Source organism: Balearica regulorum, chromosome 1 (genome assembly GCF_011004875.1).
Source record: "Balearica regulorum gibbericeps isolate bBalReg1 chromosome 1, bBalReg1.pri, whole genome shotgun sequence".
NCBI lineage: Eukaryota > Metazoa > Chordata > Aves > Gruiformes > Gruidae > Balearica > Balearica regulorum.
The window spans coordinates 60,739,040-60,762,018 of NC_046184.1; the positions used below are offsets into that span (position 1 = coordinate 60,739,040).

Below are 22,979 nucleotides of genomic sequence, written 5' to 3' on the forward strand. Positions count from 1 at the left end.
AAGTCCAACTTATTGATTATAACTACTCCTTCCAGCCTTAAACATCAATGTATATATTATATTTAAATGAGTATTTATCTTGTATCATTTGTTTGCCATCTCTTTCAATTTTCTGCCTTCTTGGTCTCTTTATGAAAATATACCTTTAAAATATACAGAAGGCTACTGTTAATGGAAAAAGTAAATAAAAAGTAATAATGTGTAGATCATTTAAAACATCCCAATTCCCCTTTGTTTTCCTCTAAGTTTTGTAATTATTGGAGTTGATAGGTTGGTAACTTCCTTTAGTAACATGGAACTATTTACTGACTAATATGGTACAAATATTAATTTATTTGATAACCCAGTGTACATTTCCCAGGGTGAATCGTACTCTTCTGATAAGAAGTAGTTCTGAAATGCATTTTCCAACATTGACTGATGGCCAAAGCATTGCCCCCTTTCACTTCTTCTGTACTAAGAAGCAGCATTTTTGCTCATCTGATTAACTTCACACTTCCATTTTAAACTAGGAAAACCAAGAGTACCCGTATTCTAAATACTTTATATTCCATTCTTTGTCTATAGATGCTCGTGGTCTTATCAGATGGATGCTGATGGTGAACCCTGAACGCCGAGCAACCATTGAAGACATCGCCAACCACTGGTGGGTTAACTGGGGCTACAAGAGTAGTGTTTGTGACTGTGATGCCATGAAGGACTCCGAGTCCCCATTGCTGGCAAGGTTCATTGATTGGCATCACCGATCTACTGGCCTCCAACCAGAGACTGATACCAAAATGAAGTGCCTTTCTAAGCCCAAAGGTCCTGAAGTCACACTAGAGAGACAAAGGTCTCTGAAAAAATCAAAAAAGGAAAATGACATTGCACAGTCCATCCAGGAAGGAGGAGCTGAAAATGCATCCAAACCCACCTCCAAGAGACCCAAAGGCATCCTGAAGAAAAGGAGCAACAGTGAACATCGATCTCACAGTGCAGGTTTCATTGAAGGAGTGGTCAGCCCAGTGTTACCCTCTGCTTTTAAGCTAGAGCAAGAGTTGTGTAGGACTGGCGTAGCCATTAAAAGTGTTGTGGAGGGAGAGGTAGCAGGCAAATATGGCACTAAGCAGTCTTCACTAATGCCAAAAAAAGGAATCCTAAAGAAGACTCAGCAGAGGGAGTCTGGCTATTACTCATCTCCAGAACGAAGCGAATCTTCTGAACTCTTGGACAATAATGATGAGACAGTAAACAGTGACACTTCTCCAGGGGTCACAGAGCCATCCAGAAATGGGTCTTACAGCCATTCCTGCAGGCGTAAGGGCATCTTGAAATATAACAGCAAGTATTCTACCAGCAGCACTGAATCTGCTTTGATTAGCCCTGACACACCAACGCTGGAGGCCATGGAAGAAGTGGTCCTGCCAGGGGATGCATTACCTCGAAGTTACAGTCGCCCTTCCAGCGTGATTAGTGATGACAGTATTTTGTCCAGTGACTCCTTTGATTTACTGGATTTGCAAGAAAACAGGCCAAACAGACAGACGATTCGGAGCTGTGTCTCTGCTGAAAATTTCCTCCAGATCCAAGACTTCGAAGGACTTCAGAACCGCCCACGGCCACAATATCTAAAACGTTATCGCAACCGTCTGGGGGACAGCAGTTTTTCCCTTCTCACAGACATGGATGATGTGACTCAGGTCTACAAGAAAGCCCTAGAGATCTGCAACAAGCTCAACTAGCAGAGGGAAGATGGAAAGGGAGGGAAGGGAGTTGTTCTGTGTACCTTTATGATGGAGTAAGCCAGGTCACTGATTTGCTGACAATGGTAGGTTTTGCTTCAAAAGACCAGATTATACCTATGTAGCTGAACTCCTAGTAAAGTAGCCCCAAAGCCATCTCACACTTCTCTAATTTTGCCTCCTCAAAATATTACCTACCTGACCAGAGAAAAACCTTTGGCCTTTGTATTTGTGATGAAAGCATATCAAGATCTAGCAGACAAAAGCATCAAGATTTAATGGCTGAGAGTCAAAGCTAGACAGAATTAAAACTGGAAGTGAGTGACACACATTTTGAGAGGTTTGTAATTCATATTAGATTATCAAGAGATGAGCTGAATTCTTCAAGTCAATTTTGGATGTCTTTCCTTTAGAAAGAGAACCTTTATTTTCCCCTGAATTATTCATCTGGATACAGGCATTGCACATTGGGAATCTTTGGGCTGTATTGTACAGGAGGCCAGGCTAGGTGGTCACCATGGTCTCTTCCACTGAGGTCACCCGAGAGGTTCTGAAGGCATTCTGGGACAGATAATTTGAGGGACTCACCCCAGAATAACCTCACATGGTATATATGGACAAGTGGTGGAGCAGGCATTCAGATCTGGCCCCTCTCATAGCCACTGCTCTTCAGTGAGCAGGAGGCCCTAAAATTGTTTCCAGCTACTGCTCATACCAGCAAAAACAGAGTCACAGAAACAATAAAGGGAACTGGAAGCAATGGATGTTAGCAGCAGCTTAATGACCTTTTAAGGCATTTCAACCCATGTGTTCAATTTGTGACTCTTTCAAAATGGCCAGCCAGATGAAAGCCCAGGCAAAGATGGATCTAAAAAAGGGTCTCAAGGGTTAACTGACCCTCCCATCTAGGGTTCTGTCGCTGTCAGCAAATGGTGCCACCTTGCTGTTAGCTTGTAGTATTTGAGGGTGACAGGTAGTTTGTGACCAGAATGTTAGGTAAGGAAAAGGTTGTAGCACGTAGGAAATGGGTAGAGGTCAGAAAGTTAGTGGGAAGATGCCTTTCTCCAAATGAAAATGTTTCTAGGTAGGTAGTAATGGAGCAGAAAGAATTGAGCGATGAAATGATAACAGTAGATTTGATAACAGAGTTAGCATAAAATTGCAGTCCTCTCTCTATATAGTGTAGCTGGTATTGCGTGTGCAACTGATACCAGTTTGAAAAAAAAACAAACGAGAAGGATGTGTGTTTGTGTTCTCAGACATACCTAACTATCCAGACTGAAGGCTTCAACTCCCATAAAGGTACCACATGGGTCTACTGGATTACCTGAATGTAAGCCTATGTCAGAAAGGCACTGTGTGTTTGACAGGCCTGGGCAAACTGGAATCTTAAGGCCCATTTCAGTCTCATTTCCATGAGCACATAGCCCTGGCTTTCTTGAGGTGCACTGGTGTGAATAAGCGGCAGGTTTCAGCCTATGATGTCAAATGATCCACAGCTGCAAAACTTGACATCTACATGCATACCCAGAGCAGAAGAGCATGGGGCAAGCTCTGTTCTCACTCCTACCCTGAAACTGGAACTGAAAGCAGAATTTGGCCCACTGTGTCCCAAATCCTAGAGATCGTGTGGAACCGGATCCCTGGGAATTGGGGATAACCTCATAAATCGTTGGCGTCTGGGGCAGGGAGCTATTTCACTTGCAGATTCCTTATTTGGTCTATCATGGTACTTAAGTCTGCTGGTTCCTCCTAAAAATCAACTGGGCTGCCTAGCATAAAGATGGATGAGCTTGAATTTCCTAAATCAGTTAATCTGCCTCTATGGAGAACCTTTACTTATTGTGAAACACTGGACCAAATTTGGCCCTGGAGTAAACGGCATCAGTACCATGAAATCGATGAGAGACGTGCTCTCAGGCAGTCAAGTGAAATTTGGCTCACTGTCCATTTGCTCAGGAAGGGCAACTGCACGTCGTTCCTTTACAGATGTGTACCTCTCTGTATGATATTCAGACGTTCCATCTTCTCACGGGCCCTGCCAAATCAACACCCCATTTTGCAATGTGTTAACAAGTTTGCTGTGGTGCATTTTAGAACAACTTGACATAGGCTCCATGGCCCTTCTGAAACAAGGATGAGCTTTGCAGCCACGGCTTTTAACTCGTGCCCCGTGGCCTAAGAACCAGATCCTCAGCTGGTGTAAACCAGCGCTGCCCCGTTGGCATGATGGAGCATCACTTTGGTGGGGTTACGCTGATTGACACCTTCCCTGCAGATCTGGCGCTGAACCTTGAGTGGATTTATAGAGGTTTCAGGACAAAGGGAGGGGAACTCAGCTGGCTGTGGCAGGGAAGTGAGGAGCACCCTGAAGGCTCGTATCTCCCGAGGCTTTTGCCCAGGCCTGCTTCTTTGTGTACAAATGTGAATGAGTGAGTGACTGCTTGCTGCCAAACTGGAAATACTATGTAGGGATTTACTGGCATGTTACTGGCATGTTACATGTTTACCGGCATGTTATCATTCCTAGAAGAGAAGAAAAAAAAAAAAAAACTTGACTGCACATTGTTATTACTAGTGTTGTGATTTTTATTTAATTTTTTGTAATACAAAGTTGACTTTTTTATTTGAATTTGTCTTTTTTTTTTATTTATTGGTCTGAAAGCCATTTCAAAGGTATAATAATATATTTGGTGTAATTTAATTGGTGCAACATTATTTTACAGCTCCGGCCAAAATTGTTTGGTGTTATTTTTTGTTTTTTCTCCCAATCCTTGGTTGGTTTGAGCTCTACAAGGCATACAGGGGAAAACGCTGGATAATCACCCAAAGTGTTTGTATTTTTAATCTGATACTGTTTTTTATTAAATAAAATGGAATTAATGTAACTGTGAAGAGTCTCTCTCCCATTTCTTTTTCACTGTATATCAGCATTAGCCGAAGCCAAATGGTAATGAACTTGTCATGCAGAAATACAGCAGCATCTCAGCACATCGTACCAAGTTGTTTATGCAAAGCTTCTTGGCTCGTTTGTGCATTTGAATATAATGTGGGTGGCCACAGAGACTCCCGTGCTACGAAGCATTTGGCACTGCAGAACACCCGGAGCTTTCAGCTATAGAAATGTTTGGTGGAGAAGAACAGCTGACTGGGGTTTCTCTGCTGGAGGTGAATGAGGTTTGTGGGCCAGCTGTGCTGCAGGTGAGATGGAACAGGCTGGCTGACCAGACACAGCACAACTCATCTGTAGCCCAGATCACAGTCCTTGCCCCTCTCTGATGGGGAGAAGGACAGTTTATTAACAATTCTAATGTTCCTGTTGGTACAATTTAGGGGTTGTTTGGCCAAAAAAGACTGGTGGCCATCCGCTGCTGTTGAAGGTGGGATGGTTTCAGTCAGATGGCTCTGAGCAGTCAGCGTAATCAGCTGGTGAGAGGGAAAAAGGGAGCCACTTTGCATTTATTGGAATCCCTTTGATAACCAGAAGATTTTAGATTGTTTTTCTTGGAAAGCGGGTGCACATCATAAGGGAAACTGGGTGTTAGGTGTGCTGTGTGTGCTGGGCACTTGTTAAAATAAAGGAAATGGTTGGCAATGTCCTAACGTTGGCACTGAGCAAGACACCATTAAACTTCCCCGTTGGTGCAGCCAGCCAAGATACCTGTGGTGTATATTCTGCTTTTTAAATTACAGGTGGTTTGGATCAGGATCCAAGGTTTGGATATCATGCAAAAAGGGCTTTCATTTTTCTAATTCATTTTCTCTCTCTTGAGCTTTTTAAAGCAAGAAGCCATGGCTGTTGGTGCTAGATTTATTCATCATTACCACTTAACAGTTGGTGGGAATAAAGGGAAAAAGCCAATGATGCAGAAAGGCAAACAGCCGTTAATACATTATAAAGGGAATGATTAGCTGCTGTATGCTAATAGAGTCAGAAATTGTAAGGTATATATTCAAAGTCAGTACACATGTTCTTGTACCTGAGGTGAATAAGGTCTAACTGTGTGGGTGCTGAGTGGTGGAAAATGTAATGCAAGTCTCTTCTGCAATAGCAATTATGAAACTACTTTTTTTTTTTTTTAACACACCAGGAAAAAAATGAAATTGAGGGCAAACTCTTTTATTTTAAAAATAATGGCTTCTAGAAAGAAAGTTCTGGATGGCTGGGTATGGTGCATGTATGCGGCAAGCACTGAGAAGTAATTACGTACATGTTTGTACAGCTCTGAAAGCACACACTCCCGGGGTGGGGAGGTGGGTGTCTAATTTTCCTATTTATTAAAGAAGATACATGTACAGTGATATGCCTTAGCTGAAGTTACATAGTAAGTCTGTAGCCAGACCTGGTCTTCCTTTATGCTTGCTCCACAGGGATACCAGTGTTTCTCAGGAACTGTTGAATTTTAATGGATTGGGAAAGACAGGAGCAAGGAAGCAAGACAGGAGCCTTGGGAGCTACACAGTTGAGTGACAAATAGTCTTGTCCATTATAACCCTTTTTTCACAGATTCACAGATTGGTAGGGGTTGGAAAGGACCTCTGGAGATCATCTAGTCCAACCCCCCTGCTAAAGCACAATCACCCAGAGCAGGTTGCACAGGATCGTGTCCAGGCGGGTTTTGAATATCTCCAGAGAAGGAGACTCCACAACCTCTCTGGGCAGCCTCTTCCAGTGCTCGGTCACCCTCACAGTGAAGAAGTTTTTCCTCATGTTCAGATGGAACTTCCTGTGTTCCACTTTGTGCCCATTGCCCCTTGTCCTGTCACTGGGCACCACTGAAAAAACTCTGGCCCCATCCTCTTGACACCCGCCCTTTAGACATTTATAAGCGTTGATGAGATCCCCTCTCAGTCTTCTCTTCTCCAGGCTAAACAGACCCAGCTCTCTCAGCCTTTCCTCGTTGATACCTTTGCCTCTAAAAGTTGATAATCTCAATTCTTGATCCTGCAAAGCCTGTGCATGTGTATAACGTGATTGTGTTGGGGATCCCACTCCTGTGGTAGGCTTGCCGAAGTCCAGAGGGCCAGCTCACGTGAGCAGTGCTGCCTGATGCTGAGCGACACTTCCATGTCTCAGTAAAGCACTTGGAGGCCAGCACAAAAACTTGTAGGAGACCCTGACTCTGCTCCTCAAAGTTCACCAGCCCTGAGTCATTGATGCAGAGGGAGAGGACTCGTGCTGACACAGCGGGAGGCAGCTCTCTTCAGTGCTGTCACAACCTCCAAGGTGGTGCCCACAGCCAGCCTGCACTGCTGGCAAGACAAGAAAACTTCAGAGCGAAGTGACACAGCACAATTTCTGGCCATAGGAGTTTGCATTTGATTTGTAGTTTTGTCTCTCCCGCAGCTCTGCCTGGTCTCCATTTAGAGACTTCACTTACTGTGAAAGTAAGGTGCTAAATTGAGGTGAAGAAATGGCATTTTTAGTTATTGCAGACAAATGTATTTACAGATAAATTTGCTAATGACTCCAGAAGCATGTGTAATAATAAACTTTGCAACACCAGAGCCTCAGTTATAGCTACAGGGTAAGTCATAACCAGTCCAATGAAGGGAGAAGTACAATACTCATGTAAATTTGGTGTATATGAGAAGCGTATCAGTTTAGTTAAACATTTATCTCAGTGATTCACATCTCATTTAATGAGATGCTTCTGGAGACAAATCTGCAGGAATGCTTTTGTTGGGCCAATAGAAACTCCAGTGTTTGCTAGCATCAGGCCAGGCTCTCCAGTACCTGTCCCAGGGTTACTGGTTTCAGGGTTTTAACTGAAAGTTTTACCATGGAAGACAACATGTTGTGTTTTCCCTGGATTAATGGTATTTAGTATTCAACTGGGGCTTTTTTTTCATTTTATTATTATTGTCTGGTGGAACTGTCTTTTCCTCCTTGCCAAACCAAGACATCTTTCTCATAAAAGACTGAGTAATTTGGCTGGAGAAGCAACTTTTTTGGATAGATGATCTGAGCATTTTGTTTCTGGCTACCTCTCTCTAGCCCTTACCACCCCACCCCCCCCGCCCCGTATTTCCTGGAATTTCATCAGTGCAGAAAAACCTTTGATTTGCATATCATCTGGTCATACAGAACCCTGTACTTTTAAGGACATTCTATGTATTTGCACTGATGCTTAATTGTTCCTTGGAAAAGCATTTTACAAGACAATATTTTATGCGTCACCAGAAGGCTCCTCGTCCCAACTCATGTACTGGGCTTAGAGCTCACGCCGAGAAGTGCACCAGACCTAGGGCCACGAATGGATTAGATAGGTGACTGCCATCAAAATAAATCAGCTGTGGGTGTTGGCCATAGGTGCACTTGCAGGTCAGGACAACATCCTATTTCTTCATTCAGCAAAGCATCTCTATGGCCATCACAAATGCAGGGGGTTTTGACACGTAGCTTTCTCACAATGCTCACCCAGCACTGAAGCCTTTCCTGTCAGGAACTGTCTGGAAATATTGGCGTCAACCAGCCTTGACGTTTTCTTTTTGCCCTTTCCCCTTTCACTTTATCCTATTTATTTAACACAAATAATGTCCCTCACTCTCTCACGTAGTCCAAATCTTGTTTGCTGCCCTGTTTAGTTTTGCTCCGTAGACTGTGTAATACCTTGGCAGGACAGTGGGTTGAACTTTGCTCACGAGGTGTTTTTGCAGTGCTAACCCTGGCCGTGGCATCGCCTCTGCTTTGGAAGGTGTTTGGATCGCTGGTCTTGTTCTGCAGCGGCATCTCCAGCTCTGGTGCCTTGCAGCAGGTAACTTTTCTTCCTGGATGCAGACACTGTGGACAGGACCTTGAGCTAATAGCAGGGCGTGCTCTGGAAGAGACACCATGCTGAAGAACAATTAAAAAACTGGGCTGCCCGGACAAATGGGTTAGACCAACCAAATATAAATCCCTGAAGTTGGTGGTGAGACTATACCCTACCCCGCAGGAATCCACTTAGAAAACTGTGCTCCTTTCATAGGCTGGGGAGATACTATTGCACTTAGAAATACAAGCAAGGAACAGCTGTAGAGGAACTGGCTGAGAAGCCAGGGAGGAGGGAGAGTTTGTCTTATGGCTCTGCAGTGATCGAGTTTATTAACAGACCCCTCCAAATTTCAGCCTCAGAGATAATAGGACAAGACATACTTTAAATAGAACCAAAGGGAAAACAAATTCAAAGCAGATGTTAGGAAATATGTAAATATATGTTTATATTTACATATAAAACCCTAGCTGCCTGCCAGGCGAGTTTGCTAGGACCAGAGTGTGTGTCATCATCCTGGTTGCACTGGGAATTATCAAAAATATTTCTTTAAATGTTCCTTCAAACTCTGTTGTTCTCTTTAGCTGCACGTCCCAGAGCTTGACAGTTTAATCGGAAGATTTCTTGAGACGAGGGATCTGCTGCCTGAGAAGAGAGGTTTGCTAAATTCCCATACAACTCAGTGCCATGAGGAATGTTCAGTCAGCTCTGGCCCTTAGAAACCCCAAGGTAATTAATCCCCTTGTGCTCCCAGGAAAAATTTGTGTCAGAGTGGAAAAAGGCAATGGGTAATGGTCAAGTACTAGATCCCCAGATAGTGCAAACTGATATTGACCCAACTCGGATGAGCACCCAGCCTTAAAAAAGAAATTTATGTCATTGTGAAATTCTGGTTGGATTCAGTGGGGATGGCTTCAGGTCACGCACAGACTCACCATTCAGTTCCCCTGTACGAAGAGTTCTGAATTTTCAAAAGTGGTTTTAGAAGTATCTGTTTCTGAGAAGCCAGTTTGAGCTGCCTACACTTGAATTTTTGAAACCGATGGCCACCTTCTGCTCCCTGTGGCCTCAGCCTGAGCCATGGTTTCTTGGTGCTTACAAGGATAAGGCTTACTGGACCTTCATTTCAAAATGGAAATACTCAAAGCGAGTAACTTTGAAATTTTTAGCCTTGCCTTAGCTGGCAGGGGTCTTTCAAATCATTGACACACTGAGACATTGTACAAGTAAATCCCTGCTTCCAAGATTTTGGGGAAATTGCACAATTCTTCAGCTGAAAAGGGATTTATCGTTTCTGGCCTTTTTTAGGAAATCAAAATGTTTTTCATTTCTTGGGATTGGATGACTTGGACTACTGCATAGAGGACAGGGAGTCTCAGCCCCTTGCAAACAAAACACTTGCAAAGCTCCCAACAGCCCAGAGCTTGTGTTATAGTTCAATAAATCTGCCATTTCCTAATGGAAGTGAAGTGGTGCCATTGGTCAAGTTTCTAAGGTGGTCTTAACCCAGGGTATCCCACCAGATCTGTGGCAGTAGCATGCAGATCAATCCATGTCTGGATGGGCATGGAAATTGCCCTCTTTTGACATTAGTGGAGAAGGCATAAACAGTTCAGATAGATAGTACATGAATGAAATCACTTGGTCTATGAAGAAATAACTGCAGTGTCCAGATCTGCCATCATAGTTCTTTTTTACCAGAGCTAAATGCTATTTTCTGAAAAGTTCCAAATTAAGGCCTTGATCTGGCGATGACCTAGGTAGGTACCTCTGGAAGAAACAGCTATTGACAATGACAGAAAATGAGGCAGAGGAGGGGCTACATTTCAGCTTGGTGAAAGAGCAGAGAGACAGTCTTTTCTTGCACTGGAGATAAGTGAATCAATGTCCCCCCCTCTGTGTTCCATTCTAAAATTGGGGTGGATGTGCTGGAGCCTCCCTCATTACTTTCCCACAGCAAGTACAAGCTTAGGTTTGCTCACAAGAGCTGCAAGTTTGTGCCTTGTCACCATTTGCAGCAGAACTGCAATATTGCATGGAGGATAGGATCCTGCTTGGTAACAGGCAGAGGGAGAGCTCTTAGAGCCCCTCCAGGGAGCCCTGGTACAAAGACAACTGTTGCATGAGAGAGGGATCAGATCCCATAATGTGCTTGAATGGGGCTGTCAGGGACAGCTTTTGTTAAAGTTCTGCCATGCAAAGAAAGGAAGATTTGCATATTTTCCACTCTGACATATGCATGTCCCCCCAACACCTGCAAGATCATCCTTGCCACAGAGGCCACCTCTAAAAATGCTTCAAAAAATGTATGTGTTGTGAGAGAACCTGATTGCTTCAAACAGCAGAAAAGCCATTTTTGTCAGCACACTCACTAAATCTTAATTAAAACTGTACCCATTCCACCATAAAGTTATCTGTCTTTTCTTTTGCAAAGCTGGTACTGCTGAGACAGGAATTCCCACATCTAGTTCATATGTCTTGCCCCCCTAAACCATTTCTTCTGTAGAAGCCCTGGTCAAAAGCTGAAGCAAGGTCCTCCAGTTATAGAAACGATGCTCAGGTTAGTTTGAGAAATGAAACAAAAATTGCATGACTTTTGACCAGTCACATCTTGTCCACACAGCCTGCATTGAACATTGCATATCTAGTGGCAATTTCCCAGAAATACTGTGAGGCCTTACCAACTAACTGCTCACTGGTAGGAAATGTGTTGGAAGCATCAGAAGACTCTAGATTAATTTAGTCCTCTGCTGTGGTATATATACTCTTCGCTCCTGGTAAACACTCCAAACATTTAGTTGGCTGCTTTCTGAAAGGACTGTGAAAGCCTCAGAGATGCTACAATTAGCCTATCCACTGCAAAGTTCAAAAGAGAGATTTGATCTTTCACCACAAAAATATCCACACTCTCTTTCACATACATGTGAATAGAAAGCCTTTGTTCAGATCAAGCCAAGAAGAAATAAACTATTGTTGGGAGGTCATTTCAGCTTGCTTCAAGGGGTGGGGAAGAATTACAAAAAATAACCAAATGTGGTCTTCTTACCAGTGATTACAGATATTGTCTTTCAGCGGAACAGGCAAGGTTTTGTTAGAGATACCTATTCTTCTGTTGGACTAATTCATTGTAGGTTCAGGCTAGGGTTTTATAAAATGTCTAGTGGTTTTAGGTACTGCGGTTCCTGAGTGTCCCACTTGAGACACCCTAGCAAGGTTTGCTTTCTAGAGAATGAGTGGTTCCTATGAGGAAACAACAAACGTAGGCACTCGATCTCCCTTGCAGATCTTGGTGGTTGCTTCTTTGACTGGTATTTGTCAGCATTCAGGAAATTATGACTCCAACTTGCTATTTAGAATAGGAAAGACTTCCAGTAATCTGTTCTGTATTGATATTTGCAGGCTTTGCTTGGATTTCATACTCCACCTTAACATAAGTCTACCACCAGATTAGCAGCAAACACATTAAGTCCATCTTCCAGCAAACCACCACCACTTTTATAAAGAAGATTTTTGCTACAACTAATAAATTCATTTTAAAGAGAAGGTGGGGAGGGGGGCACATGTGACATTTCAAATATAACCCTGCCAGGATTTCCTGTAGTTTAGTCTTTCTATGAAACCTTCCCCCTTATCTCTCACATACGAGGCCTGATTCAGTAAATGACTCCTATAAATAACTTTCACATGTTTAAAGGTAGGCCTGCCCATTCCTTGCTGATTCAGGGGTATGACTTTCTATCTGACAGTGAAACACTATCCAGGAAAATCCCCAAAGGTCAGTTTTCAGTATTATTTTTTGACATGAACTCAAAGAGGCTGGCAAAAACTCTTCAGTAGTGGTTTTCAAGAAAAAAACTAAGGAATATTATATATCTGTCTTTCAGCAAATCTGAAGCTTTGGTACAAACCACAGCTTGCCTGGCTACGTCCTGTTTTCTTCTATTTTGAGTATTTATTTCTGCGGATAAATGGCTTGCAGTAGTCCATCATACAAATGGTCATTAACAAATCAAAGCTGAGATTTTCAAAAACATTCAGCATAAGCCTAGGTCTGTTCTTGTTCAAGTTACTGGCAAAACCCCAGTGATTTTTTTTTTCTTTCTTTTTCTTGAGATAGCCCCTCAAAAGCCTAACCTATGCCTTTGCCCCAGAAGAAAATTTTCCCATTTCTGGTAGGATCATTATAGGAGTTACTGCATAAGAAATGAACACTGGCAAGATTATAAAGGCAGCCCTGATCTTCTTTTATATAATTATGAATTCAGAAGGAATTCAATCAGCAAGTTTAGTGATGGAGAGAAAAGCTGAAGAGATGTTTCAGTCCATCCAGGGTCCCTGTCATTTTTTAATTTTGTAGCCCATAAAATCTTCCCTGCTGTAGTGGACAGGTCATCCTCACCTACAGCTAAAATGACTGGTTTTATATGCAGATTTTTCTTTGGCAAATGGCATAGGTAATCTCCTTAGGCTATGGTTTAAGCATCTTAAAAAAAACCCCCAAAATAGTAAGGCTGACCTTTAACCTGCTTGATTTCTTTTTAAGTGCCAAAGTAAAGTGAACAGTCTTTGAATGAAAGAAAAGAGGCAAAGCCAGAGCTCAAAGCAAATGGATATTGCAGGGAGCCTCTCCTCAGCTCTTTCCACCTTAACTTTCCTTGTCACCCCATGGGCCACATAGCACGTCCCAGCACAGGCACACACCGGGCATGTCAGCAGCAGCCTCCACCACAAGCCCAGGCCTTCTTGCTCCAGAAGTGCCATCATGCCCAGGAAACCTCCTGGAGCCCCACTGTGTTGCCATCCCTCTTGAATATCCTCTGCTCCACGTGCACCTTGAGCTGAATGACTTTGGGGATCCCCTTGGGTTTTTTTGGTACCCCACTTCCACCACTGTTTTGGATTTTTTTCTTGGAGCTTGGCCCACTGCTGCTCATTGCTAATCGAGGGCCAGGTCACCATGATCACATGTTTTCTTCCCGTTTTTCCAAGCTAATTTGATTTGTGGGTTTGCACAGGGAACAATAGAGTCTGAATCTTAGCTGGACATCACGTCCCATGGTTCGTTCTCACTGGCTCCCCTAAGGACTAATTTACACCTTCTGCTGGGGCAGGCAATTTACTTTAAAAGTAGATCAGCAAGTACAGGAAGGAAGGAGGTGCTGGGGATGACAGAGCAGTTGTTGGTTTCTGTGCTGGGAATCCCCGTTAGGCTGAATGAAGACTATCTTGTTTGCTGAGCTGCAGAGCAAGAACGGAGAGTCACGCCGGGATGCCTCAGACCTGCAGTAACCTGGCGGGCTAGCAGCCTCTGCTCCGCTGGCTAAAGCAGGTGGCGAGGCCAGCTTGCCTGCATCCAGATGCATTTCTTCCAGTTGAGCGTCTGATCCTGGCTGCTCATGCAGCTTTCTTCCTATTCATAAAATTGAGTAATGTTATAATATTATTTTTATTAAAAAAAGATGAACTAAGAAATAAAATTGTAGGCTGCATCTTCTGTACCCCCTCCTATATTTTTTGATCATTATTGTCTGTGTGGAGCACATTGCAGGTTGTGAACTTCTTGTGGGGGTGCAATAACATGTATACAGCTATGCAGTGTTTATGTACATCTATACCACTGTCATTAGCTGAGCACAACTCCAACTGATGTCATGATTACTGATGCCAGATGTCTTATGGTGGTGTTCAGGCTTTAGTTCCACTTTCATAATGACAACGGGGAGTGGTGTTGAGCAGATTTCGCAGAAGAAGTACCATTGTCAGGGAAAGAAATGAAAATCAGCTAGGATTTTGCTTCCATCAGTGAGTGAAATCTGCTGTTCAGGGCATTTTGAGCTGTTGTAATAACAAATGTAGCTCCCTCTCTCTTCACTTTCATCTGCTTGGACTTTGATCTTTCTCTCAGCTTTTCCACACTTGTATTCCTTATGAACTTACTGTGAGCTAAACCAAAGAAACTGGAGATCTGCATAGCACAATTGCTGTCTAAGTGATTTTGGGTACAGACACATTCTCATAGGAAGAGCTGTGAAAACAATATAAAATGCTGGAAAAAAAGTCTCATTTTTTTCAGCCTTCCTTAAAATTGTAATTAAAGCATTTTGTCTAAATCCCCAAATTTCAAAAACTTCAAGCAGCCATACTGATCAGTCATTCTGTAGCTGTATTTAGAGGAGACTTGGGAATTTGTAAATAAGAGGCCTGAAGAACAAAGACTTCTGCCCTCAGGAAGGATATTAAAATTGAAGGAGGCCTATACTTGAGCATGCTTCTACCCCTGCTTCAGGGGATTTTCTTGCAGCAGGGATTTTCCTGCTTCATTTGCTACTTTCCCTGAAGGCATTTTGACTAGTCGGATTCCTCTTTACACTTTTTGCCATAGCTATGGTATTTGAGGGAGACAAAGTGAAAATCTACGAATCTGTACGCACACAACGAAGGACGGAGCTGTTTTAGTATATGCTTAAGGGCAAACAAAGGATTAGCTTCTAATCTGCCCCTTTTGCTAAACAGAAGTTATAGAGATTTACCAGACATGACTTGCATCTGTTTAAATTATAGCTTATCGTTCAGAAAATAACCAACCTTGGTACAAGCATTCCAGTGGATGAAGAATCAATTGCATTCCTTAGGAAATTGTTTCAGTCATTTATTACTAATACACGAAACTGAGATTTTCAGAGTCACCTTGAGAACTGAGCAGCCCAAGTCCTGAAGGCAGTTCATCTTTAAAATCTCCATATGGATAAATTTCTTTAGCATTTCAATAGTGTCCCTCTGGAACGTGTCTGAAATGGAAAGTGTTATTAAGTCCCCGAAGTCTTTTGATCTCAAGGAGAAATTTAAAAATGGTTGGAGAACATGAATACTCAATGCATGTCCACCGTGTGCACTTAACCCCCTGCCCCTTTCTCCCAAAAGATCTGGCTATATACTAAATAATGACTGAATGTGTAAATAGATATTGCCTGTGGCCAGAATCAATAGGTGTGCAAAACATTGCTCCGGTTAAGCTTCCACCTACTCCTGTGGGAGACATATGCTGGGAAATGCTTCCCTCTCATTTACATAGACCTGAAAAATGGAGTTTTGGCATCATGTAGCCAATGCTCAGAGAGCGAGTGCTGGGACATAGGAGTGCTTGCTTCACTCATGCCAAACAAAAAAACCCCAAAAAACCCAACCAGTCCTGGATAACATTTTCTGAATTGCTTTTGAAATAAATGTCATTTCCCCCCATCAGTTAACAAATTTTCATGACAGGTAACTTAATCTTCCTGTAGTGTTCTGCTGTTGCACAGTCTACCCATAAAATGTGCACAAAATTCCTAATTAATCGCTTACAGCAATTGACTTTGAAAATACTGCACAGGGTTTGAATTCTGCAGATATTGATTGATAGAAATATTCAAAGGAAACCCTAAATTATTTGACAGTGAAGCTAAGTTTATATTACAAAGAGCAAAAAATTAACCTAGAATTGAAACCATCCCTAATCTACTGTCTGATTTTCTGATACCTCTTCCTACTGGTATCAGTGATGGCGTGTGAAAAACAACCACAAAATATGTAGTTTCATCATACCAAAAAGACACGTAAGTAGGAGAAGGGGACTGGTTTTCAAGAAAGCAAGCTGGATTTATGGAGGAAGATTAAAAAAGCTAATTATGTTTAACTTGGCTGACAGACTGCTAAAAAGGGGATATGATAACTGCCTACAAATATTTGAAAGATGCAAAATACACCAAGGAAAAAGGGAAACAGTTTGAGACGAAGTCTGGTAAAGCAAAATTTAGGCTGGGTAGAATGCTAACAATGAGACCTGTCAGACTGCAGAAAAGTTTCCCAAGGGAATTAGTCAACACCTCATTAAAAATACCTTGGACAACATGCACTGGGGGGAAGGGGTGGTGGGGAATAATCCTTCAGTGAGAAAGTCAAGGACCAGGGAGCTTCAGAGGCCACATTCTGCTCTAGTATCAGTGCTGTTGTCAATAGGATATGATGTTAAAGGTTTTCCCAACAATGTCTTTTGAGGCAGGAGGTATTTATTTTCACCTTGACAAACAGTAGGTGGAGGGAAGCTCTTTTTGAGAGAAATTACTCTTTTATGGGAAAATCTGAAACATCAAGGGAAAGTCACTGTATTTGGAACTAGAGCTGTGCAACACACCAAAATGGTGTCACGCCGACCTTGCCTTTCCCCAGGAAAGTTTCAGTGCAGGTGACAGGCTTGCTCTGGCTGAAGTGCCAGGAAATTGAAGACAATCTGGGTTTTGGATCACATATGTAGCTCCTGTTCAACACAAGCTCTGTGGTAGACTTGCATTTGAGCAGCTATCCTGTCTCAAAAGCCAACCTGCCTTGCGTCTGTGGGTTTTTTAACCTATATCAGCTAATTTGATTTTGTCAACCCAGGTCCAGACCACATTATTTTTTTGCAGTCTAGACCTACCTTCACTATTAGGGGGTGCAATTTCTATGCCAGAAATACCAGCCTATATTTTTTCCTGGGACTGGCTCCCCTGCATGATCTACCACAACTGACACTTAACATAGCTGGAGTAGAGTGACTGTGAATCTACTTAGTGTCAGTCTTACGAAAGTCAGTGGAAACAACTGATTCCTTGAAATGAGACGGGAACCTGTGTTTCACTGCACATTTATGCCGATGTAACTCCTCTGCCTCATGCTAGGATAAACTGAAGCTAGGCAGCAGTGAATCAGACCTAATATGTTTAATACTTGTATGCTAAATTTATGAGGCACCCACTGACATTTGCCTTATGTATAATGGTAGCACTCCCAGCAGGATGATCTAATCATTCATGAGGAATTACGGTACAATGTTGGAGTTTATTTAATGCTTAATGTTCACAACAACCTCCAGCATTGATTTTAATCTGGTTACTACACACATTGTGAAACAGATCTCTGTGGAGCAGCAGCAGCAGAAGAGATCAACCACATCCCGTGCAGCGTGGCATATATCAGCAATACAAGGTTGCTCTGTTTTTCTGACAAGCAGAGGAAGCAGAGTTGATTCACACACCAGAACGATTCCTCTCACCAAGACACTTAGGAATGCATCAAAGGAAACCAGGTTTTTTCTGCAGGCTTCCTCTGAGCAACAGGCTTACTGTAAGTCTGAGACTAAAAGAATAGCACTTTTAAAAAATGGTGCCCTTGACAAAAAGAGCAGGAAAACCTGTGGAAATTTGGTTCCAGCAGAATGGATATGCAAGAAGTGCATGCCAAGGTGTTAATTTTGCACAACGCACTTCGAGTGGCACCTTTTTCTGCTTCTAACATTGTATTCCCTCCAGAAAAGAGACTCAGGCCAAAAAAGTTCTCTGCCTCCAGGACATACACCGTCCTTTAAAAAGAACCGAGAATGGAAAAAAGGAGGAAAGAGGATGTTCTTCCAAGTTGGTTACTCAAATTCTAAGGAAAAGGTTTCAAATCAGTGAATGAGCTTTTCATAACTAAAATCCCCTCCTGGGGTCCCTGCAGTTTGGAGCTGGAACATGCTTGGTTCATGTTGCCTTCGAGTCATTTTAACAGCAAATATTTCCTGAGCAGGAAGGGCAAATTGTCCTGCTAGTGGAATTTAGTCACAAGGTTTTAGGGAAATAACATTAGTATTCACAGCTGCTGTGTCAGTGCCACAGAGAAGCAGCAGCTTCAGGAGGATGACTGGTTTGTATCCTGTCCAGCCTTCATCCAAGGCTGGCAAGCTCATTTTGCTGATTTTCCCCTGGAGAGATCACTGCTTTATCCCCTCAATGATTTCTTGAGCTACTTGCTTAAAAGAAGTATTTACATGGCATCTGTTTGTGTGATTGATTGTTCTTATGACTTGTTGCCCGGCAGCCGCTTAAATATTACATTAAAAAAATAGTATAAAAATTCCTTCATGGTAAGTTAAAGTTACATCAAGGAGGTTCTCACATTTAACAGTCCTCCTGCGACCACATGTGACAACGTGGTGAGCAACAGGACCCATCCAACTTGTTTGCCTTGGGCTGTCAGAGAAACAAATGGCCATATACTTTTCCTAAAGAAGCTTATAACATCATTTCAAATGTCATGGGGCAACAGCCAAGGCTCATGTATTCTCCAAATGAAAACACACCGCCTGTGTGGGAGCACTACCGATACAGATCCTGGTTTCTGGCTAGGAGGAGAAGCAACCACACCACATCTCCCACAGCTGTGGAAACAGCTGGCAGACCATGACAGCCTCGTGTGGCTCCTCTTCTCAGCCGCCCCACGTTTGCAGCACGGTGTCCCCACTGCCCCTCGCATGCTGCTTTGCTCAGTGGAATGGCCCTTGGCACACCACTCGTAGGCAGGTCTCTCTGTGTGCCCCAACCGAGGATGCTTTGGGGCAGTGACATGAGTCCTTGGTCCGGCATGGGATGGTAAGTGCCTGCCACAACCCCCCCCGAGCAAGAACCCAAATTGCAGCTGCGTCCTGGGTTGCACCATGGGGAAATAGGGTTGTCTGAGAGTGAGATGGAGCAGGGAGTGAGGTTAGTCATAGCAAGAAGCTCAAGAAATTAGAGTGGGTCAAGTGACCCTGTATCATTGACTTTTGGGGTAACTGATGGAGTTCATGGTATAGGATGTTATTCGGTACCCCTGGGCTTCTCCCCTAGGAAGGCTTGGAGGGCTTGAGCTCGCCATTAGCAGTGGCCGTGGGGCTGGCGGGGGGGGGGACGCCTGGCAGTTAGTGCTAATTATCAGTCACTCCACAGACGCGTTGCACGGCTCCTGCGCCTGCAAGCCGGCGCTGGTGTGTGCAAGCTGCCGAGGAACAGTGCTATTATCGGGTAACATGTCTGGTTACTTTATAGACCCAGTTAACAAGAAAGGGGGGGGGGAATTCCTACATTGTGCAAAGGACTCTTTTCTGCTCCCCCCCCCCCCCGTTGTTTGGACCTTTGCCACTGTTTAAATTTAAGCAGATTTGCTATCCCAACATCTGCAGTTTGATTATTTGACTATTGCCTGGCTCTCGGTCAAACCACAGCAGAACACACTACTCTGTGATTTACAGCCTGGGCTGTGATTATAACGGTTTTATTTTAGTTGGACCCCTATTTACAAGCTCATTTGTATTAGTGCACAGTGTTATAATAACAATGGTAGAATTATTAGGTCTCGCAGAAACAATCGCACATAGTAAATGGCTGCAGCTCACAGGGTGCTGCTTAAGTGCTCTAGCAGCCCGGTGATGTCTGTAACACAGGGGTTTCCATTTTAATAGCGAGGTGGGGGGGGAGCGAGAAGAGGACCGGGGAGGGGGAAGGAGCTGAGGAGAAACGTGGTTATTATTCATTCTATTCTAAGTAAATAGAAAGGATGTGTGTTTCCTGGATTAGCAACTGAAAACAAATGCTGAGAGGGGAAAGCGCTGGTGTTTCCCTCACCAAGGTTAAATAAGGTACTCTGCTGCAGCGCTGATGGCTGCCGGCTGCTCACAGCTGCACCGCATGCTGTGCAAAACACCACGGCCAAGGGGCACCCACAGCCACAGGGAGGGTCGTGGACAGCCCTGGGCATCTCGTCTCGCCCTGGAAGCCCACGACTTCCCATGGTGGCAGTGTCTAGGGTGCACAAGCACAGCCCCACAGGCCTCTCCCGGCAGTGGGATGGGGGAAGGACAAGGCGACGCCGGGGCATTCGGCGGTGCCTCTGATGGGTGTGCACTGAGGGACTCTCAGCAAGCGCTGGCTCAGGTTGGCGTCAGCCATCATCAGAATGTCCTGCCACCATGCAGGGCTGAGTCGCTGCTCCACAGGCATTTTTGGGGTTGCTTTGGGACCCCTGTCTCACAAAACCCCTCCCTTTATCGACAGCAGAAAGAGTACTCCGGGCTTTTCCTAGCACGCCATGGATGCTGACCAGCTGGACCCCACAACAAGGCCTTGGCTGCATATGGCTAGAGAAGACTACTGCTGCAGACCTCACACATTTGATCTGCCAGCGTGAGGAGTACCAGTAGCTCCCACCAGAGACTTGCGGGTGTCCGGCATTTCTGGAAATTAGGTTCTTTAAGTGACTCATGGCCCCAGGGGGTCACTGGCAGAGCTGGGACAGGCACAATGGAGGGGAAGCTGGGCTTCAGCCCCGCAGCTCTCCCGCTGTCCCTGAAGGGTGCAGGGAAAGGACAGCTTGTCTCTGCTATGGAAACCCTGCCCAAGGACTCCCACCTCCTGCCCCATCGCTATCAGAAACATGAGTATTAAAAAATGCTGATTCTGTAGTCTCAGATAGGAAAAGAAACATCTAACAGATCTGAATTTGCTGCCCAGAAATACAGCAATCACAGCCCAGGTTGCTCTCATACTTGAGCAATTGATTTTTGGCTGCGTTTTTGCTCTGGCTTTCTAGGCCGAAGTGCACGGGGCTGGAGCTGCTGCTCAGGTTACCAGGAGGAACGAAACCCACCTGCGGCAGGTGAGGCTGCCCATGGAAGCGGCCAAGGGGAAAATTTGCATTCTGTGAGTCTGGACGCTGGGCGTGGATGCTCTGCTTTGAGCCTAAGGAGAGCTTTTTGAGTTTGCTTGGGTTTAAAAAAAAAATAAAATTGACTGCTAGAGAAGTAACATTTTCTGAGGGGGAAAAAATGGAAATATAAACAAAATCCATGTAAAATATGGTTTTCTAGAAATTCTCCTCACCTCCTCCCACCATTTTCATGAAAATAGGAGCTGGTGCGGTCCATAACTTCTGCAAGCAGAAAACTGTATTTGTTTCCTTTCATCATTTAAAGATTTAGGCCCTCTTTTTACCACTATGTAACAAATACACAGAGGATATTCACACAAGTGAAGTCAGACTCTAGTGTAAATAAAAATACAAAGAACCCCATACACATACCTAATAAGGAATATGAACAAGGGTGTGAAGCTAAACATATTTCAGTTCTATATTGTCAAGATGCCTCTGAACAAATATGACTTAGTTAAGGCCCCTGGAACTGTGGCCACAATATCGCAGGGACATTTGCTAGTGAACATAATAACGTGGCTAACTTACGGTATATATTAGTGTAACAGCCAGAGATCTCTAGCTGTTTCAAGATTCTATAATCAGGTAGAAAAATCAAAGGAAGAGTGGGACCAAGAGGTATTATCGTTCTTCGAGAAGAATGTAAGACAGGGAAACAGCCCTGACCCAATTTGCAGGGCTTAAGTCCCTTCCCCAACCAGGCTCCCTCAGCCATCACCCAAGGCTGCACATGAGAAAGAGATGAGTTGAATGATCCTCTCTCCTTTGACTATGGAAGAAGCGTAGGGCAACAAAACATTTTATATGGATTTTTTTCAGATAAATTGCTCAAGATGCCTGAGATTAAATCAGTTTTAAGATAATCTAGCTAAGATGATGGGTGTACAGTTGGGGTGTTTTTGATGCCTGTCCTGTGCTTAGCTACCCTTCCTCTTACAGATGGTGTTTGGTATTGCTGACCAGCTCTGTTCAAGGGTAAACCCATCTAAAGCTAAGAGGAAAAAGTAGTATTTCTCTTCCTCTGGCTGACCTGTCTGTGTACCTCTATCTGTTTAAAAGCTGCTGGTTTCCTAGGTGTTTTGGTCTTTCCTGAAAGAACCTTCTGACAAGAATTCTGTATAGTGAGAGTTTTTAGGGCTTTCTGCAGTCCCTTTGTACTAATTGATTCCCCAGTGCATTAGCATCAGCAAAGCTAGATTAATCTTCTTTTCATTTTAGTGCTGAGATCAATGTCTCTGTCAACATAGTTTATTGAAGCTGGTACAGTTTTACCACTTGGCTTTAGCTCCTCCAGGATGGCCTTTCTCCTAAGCATATCCTGAGAAAGGATCCGTCTTTAAAACTCTTGCTGGCCAAGCTGTGGGGTGGAATTGCTCTCCTGTGGGGCATGATCCAATGCCAAAATCCCTCCCGCTTCATCGTAGCCGCCAGATTTCCCAGCAGCTAACACATCATCCTGCAGCTTTAAGTATCAAGCTGTCTTTTTGTCAGGGAGAAATTAGGATGGACTCCTCCGCTAAAGGGGAGGACTAGTAGGAGATACTTTCACACATGGGCTGTGCAGCCTGGGCTCTTCTCACAGACGTAACACAACAGTTCTGCAGTACAAAACTTGTTTTCTGACAGAGTCAAACTTCTTCCTTGTATTTTTCAGGTGCCATTGTATTAATTCCTTCAAAACTTGGCAATAACAGCCTTTCTCTGTTTCCATTTCTTTTATTATCTGTTTTACTCAGGCCAATTGAAATTTTATGACTTCTTTTTTTCCAGAAGAAAGCACTGGGATAGGGTTGGCACTGAGAACAAAGCCCTGAGTCAGTCTGTATAGCCACCGGCCAGCACTGCGAGAACATGATATATGCTGAGATTCAGAGCAAGCCACCACAGCTCCACTGTCCTCTGATGTCTCCGTGTAACTTTTTCCCTAAGGACCCAGCCTGTAAGGACATTGCACACTAACAAGAGTGCCGAAACTCTTAATAAC

At 43.7% G+C, this 22,979-nt stretch overlaps 1 protein-coding gene and 1 long non-coding RNA gene across 3 annotated transcripts in view; both read left to right on the forward strand.

The window, feature by feature from the left end:
* The window catches only part of NUAK1 (NUAK family kinase 1), a 49,997-nt gene extending 45,388 nt beyond the window's left edge, over window positions 1–4,609 (forward strand). Inside the window, exon 7 of the mRNA XM_075754154.1 lies at window positions 568–4,609. Within this exon, the coding sequence (XP_075610269.1) occupies window positions 568–1,721 (1,154 nt within the window). The 3' untranslated portion in view covers window positions 1,722–4,609. The remainder of the gene's footprint in view (window positions 1–567) is intronic.
* Window positions 4,610–8,398: 3,789 nt separating this feature from the next.
* Window positions 8,399–21,095, forward strand: LOC142602065 (uncharacterized). 2 transcript variants are annotated; one of them, XR_012835726.1, is made up of 3 exons: window positions 8,399–8,479; window positions 9,061–9,205; window positions 20,341–21,095. It is a non-coding gene; the product is annotated as an uncharacterized LOC142602065 (long non-coding RNA). The 2 variants fall into 2 exon arrangements; XR_012835725.1 differs by lacking the exon at window positions 20,341–21,095 and having other exon boundaries at window positions 9,061–11,269.
* The last annotated feature ends 1,884 nt before the right edge of the window (window positions 21,096–22,979 follow it).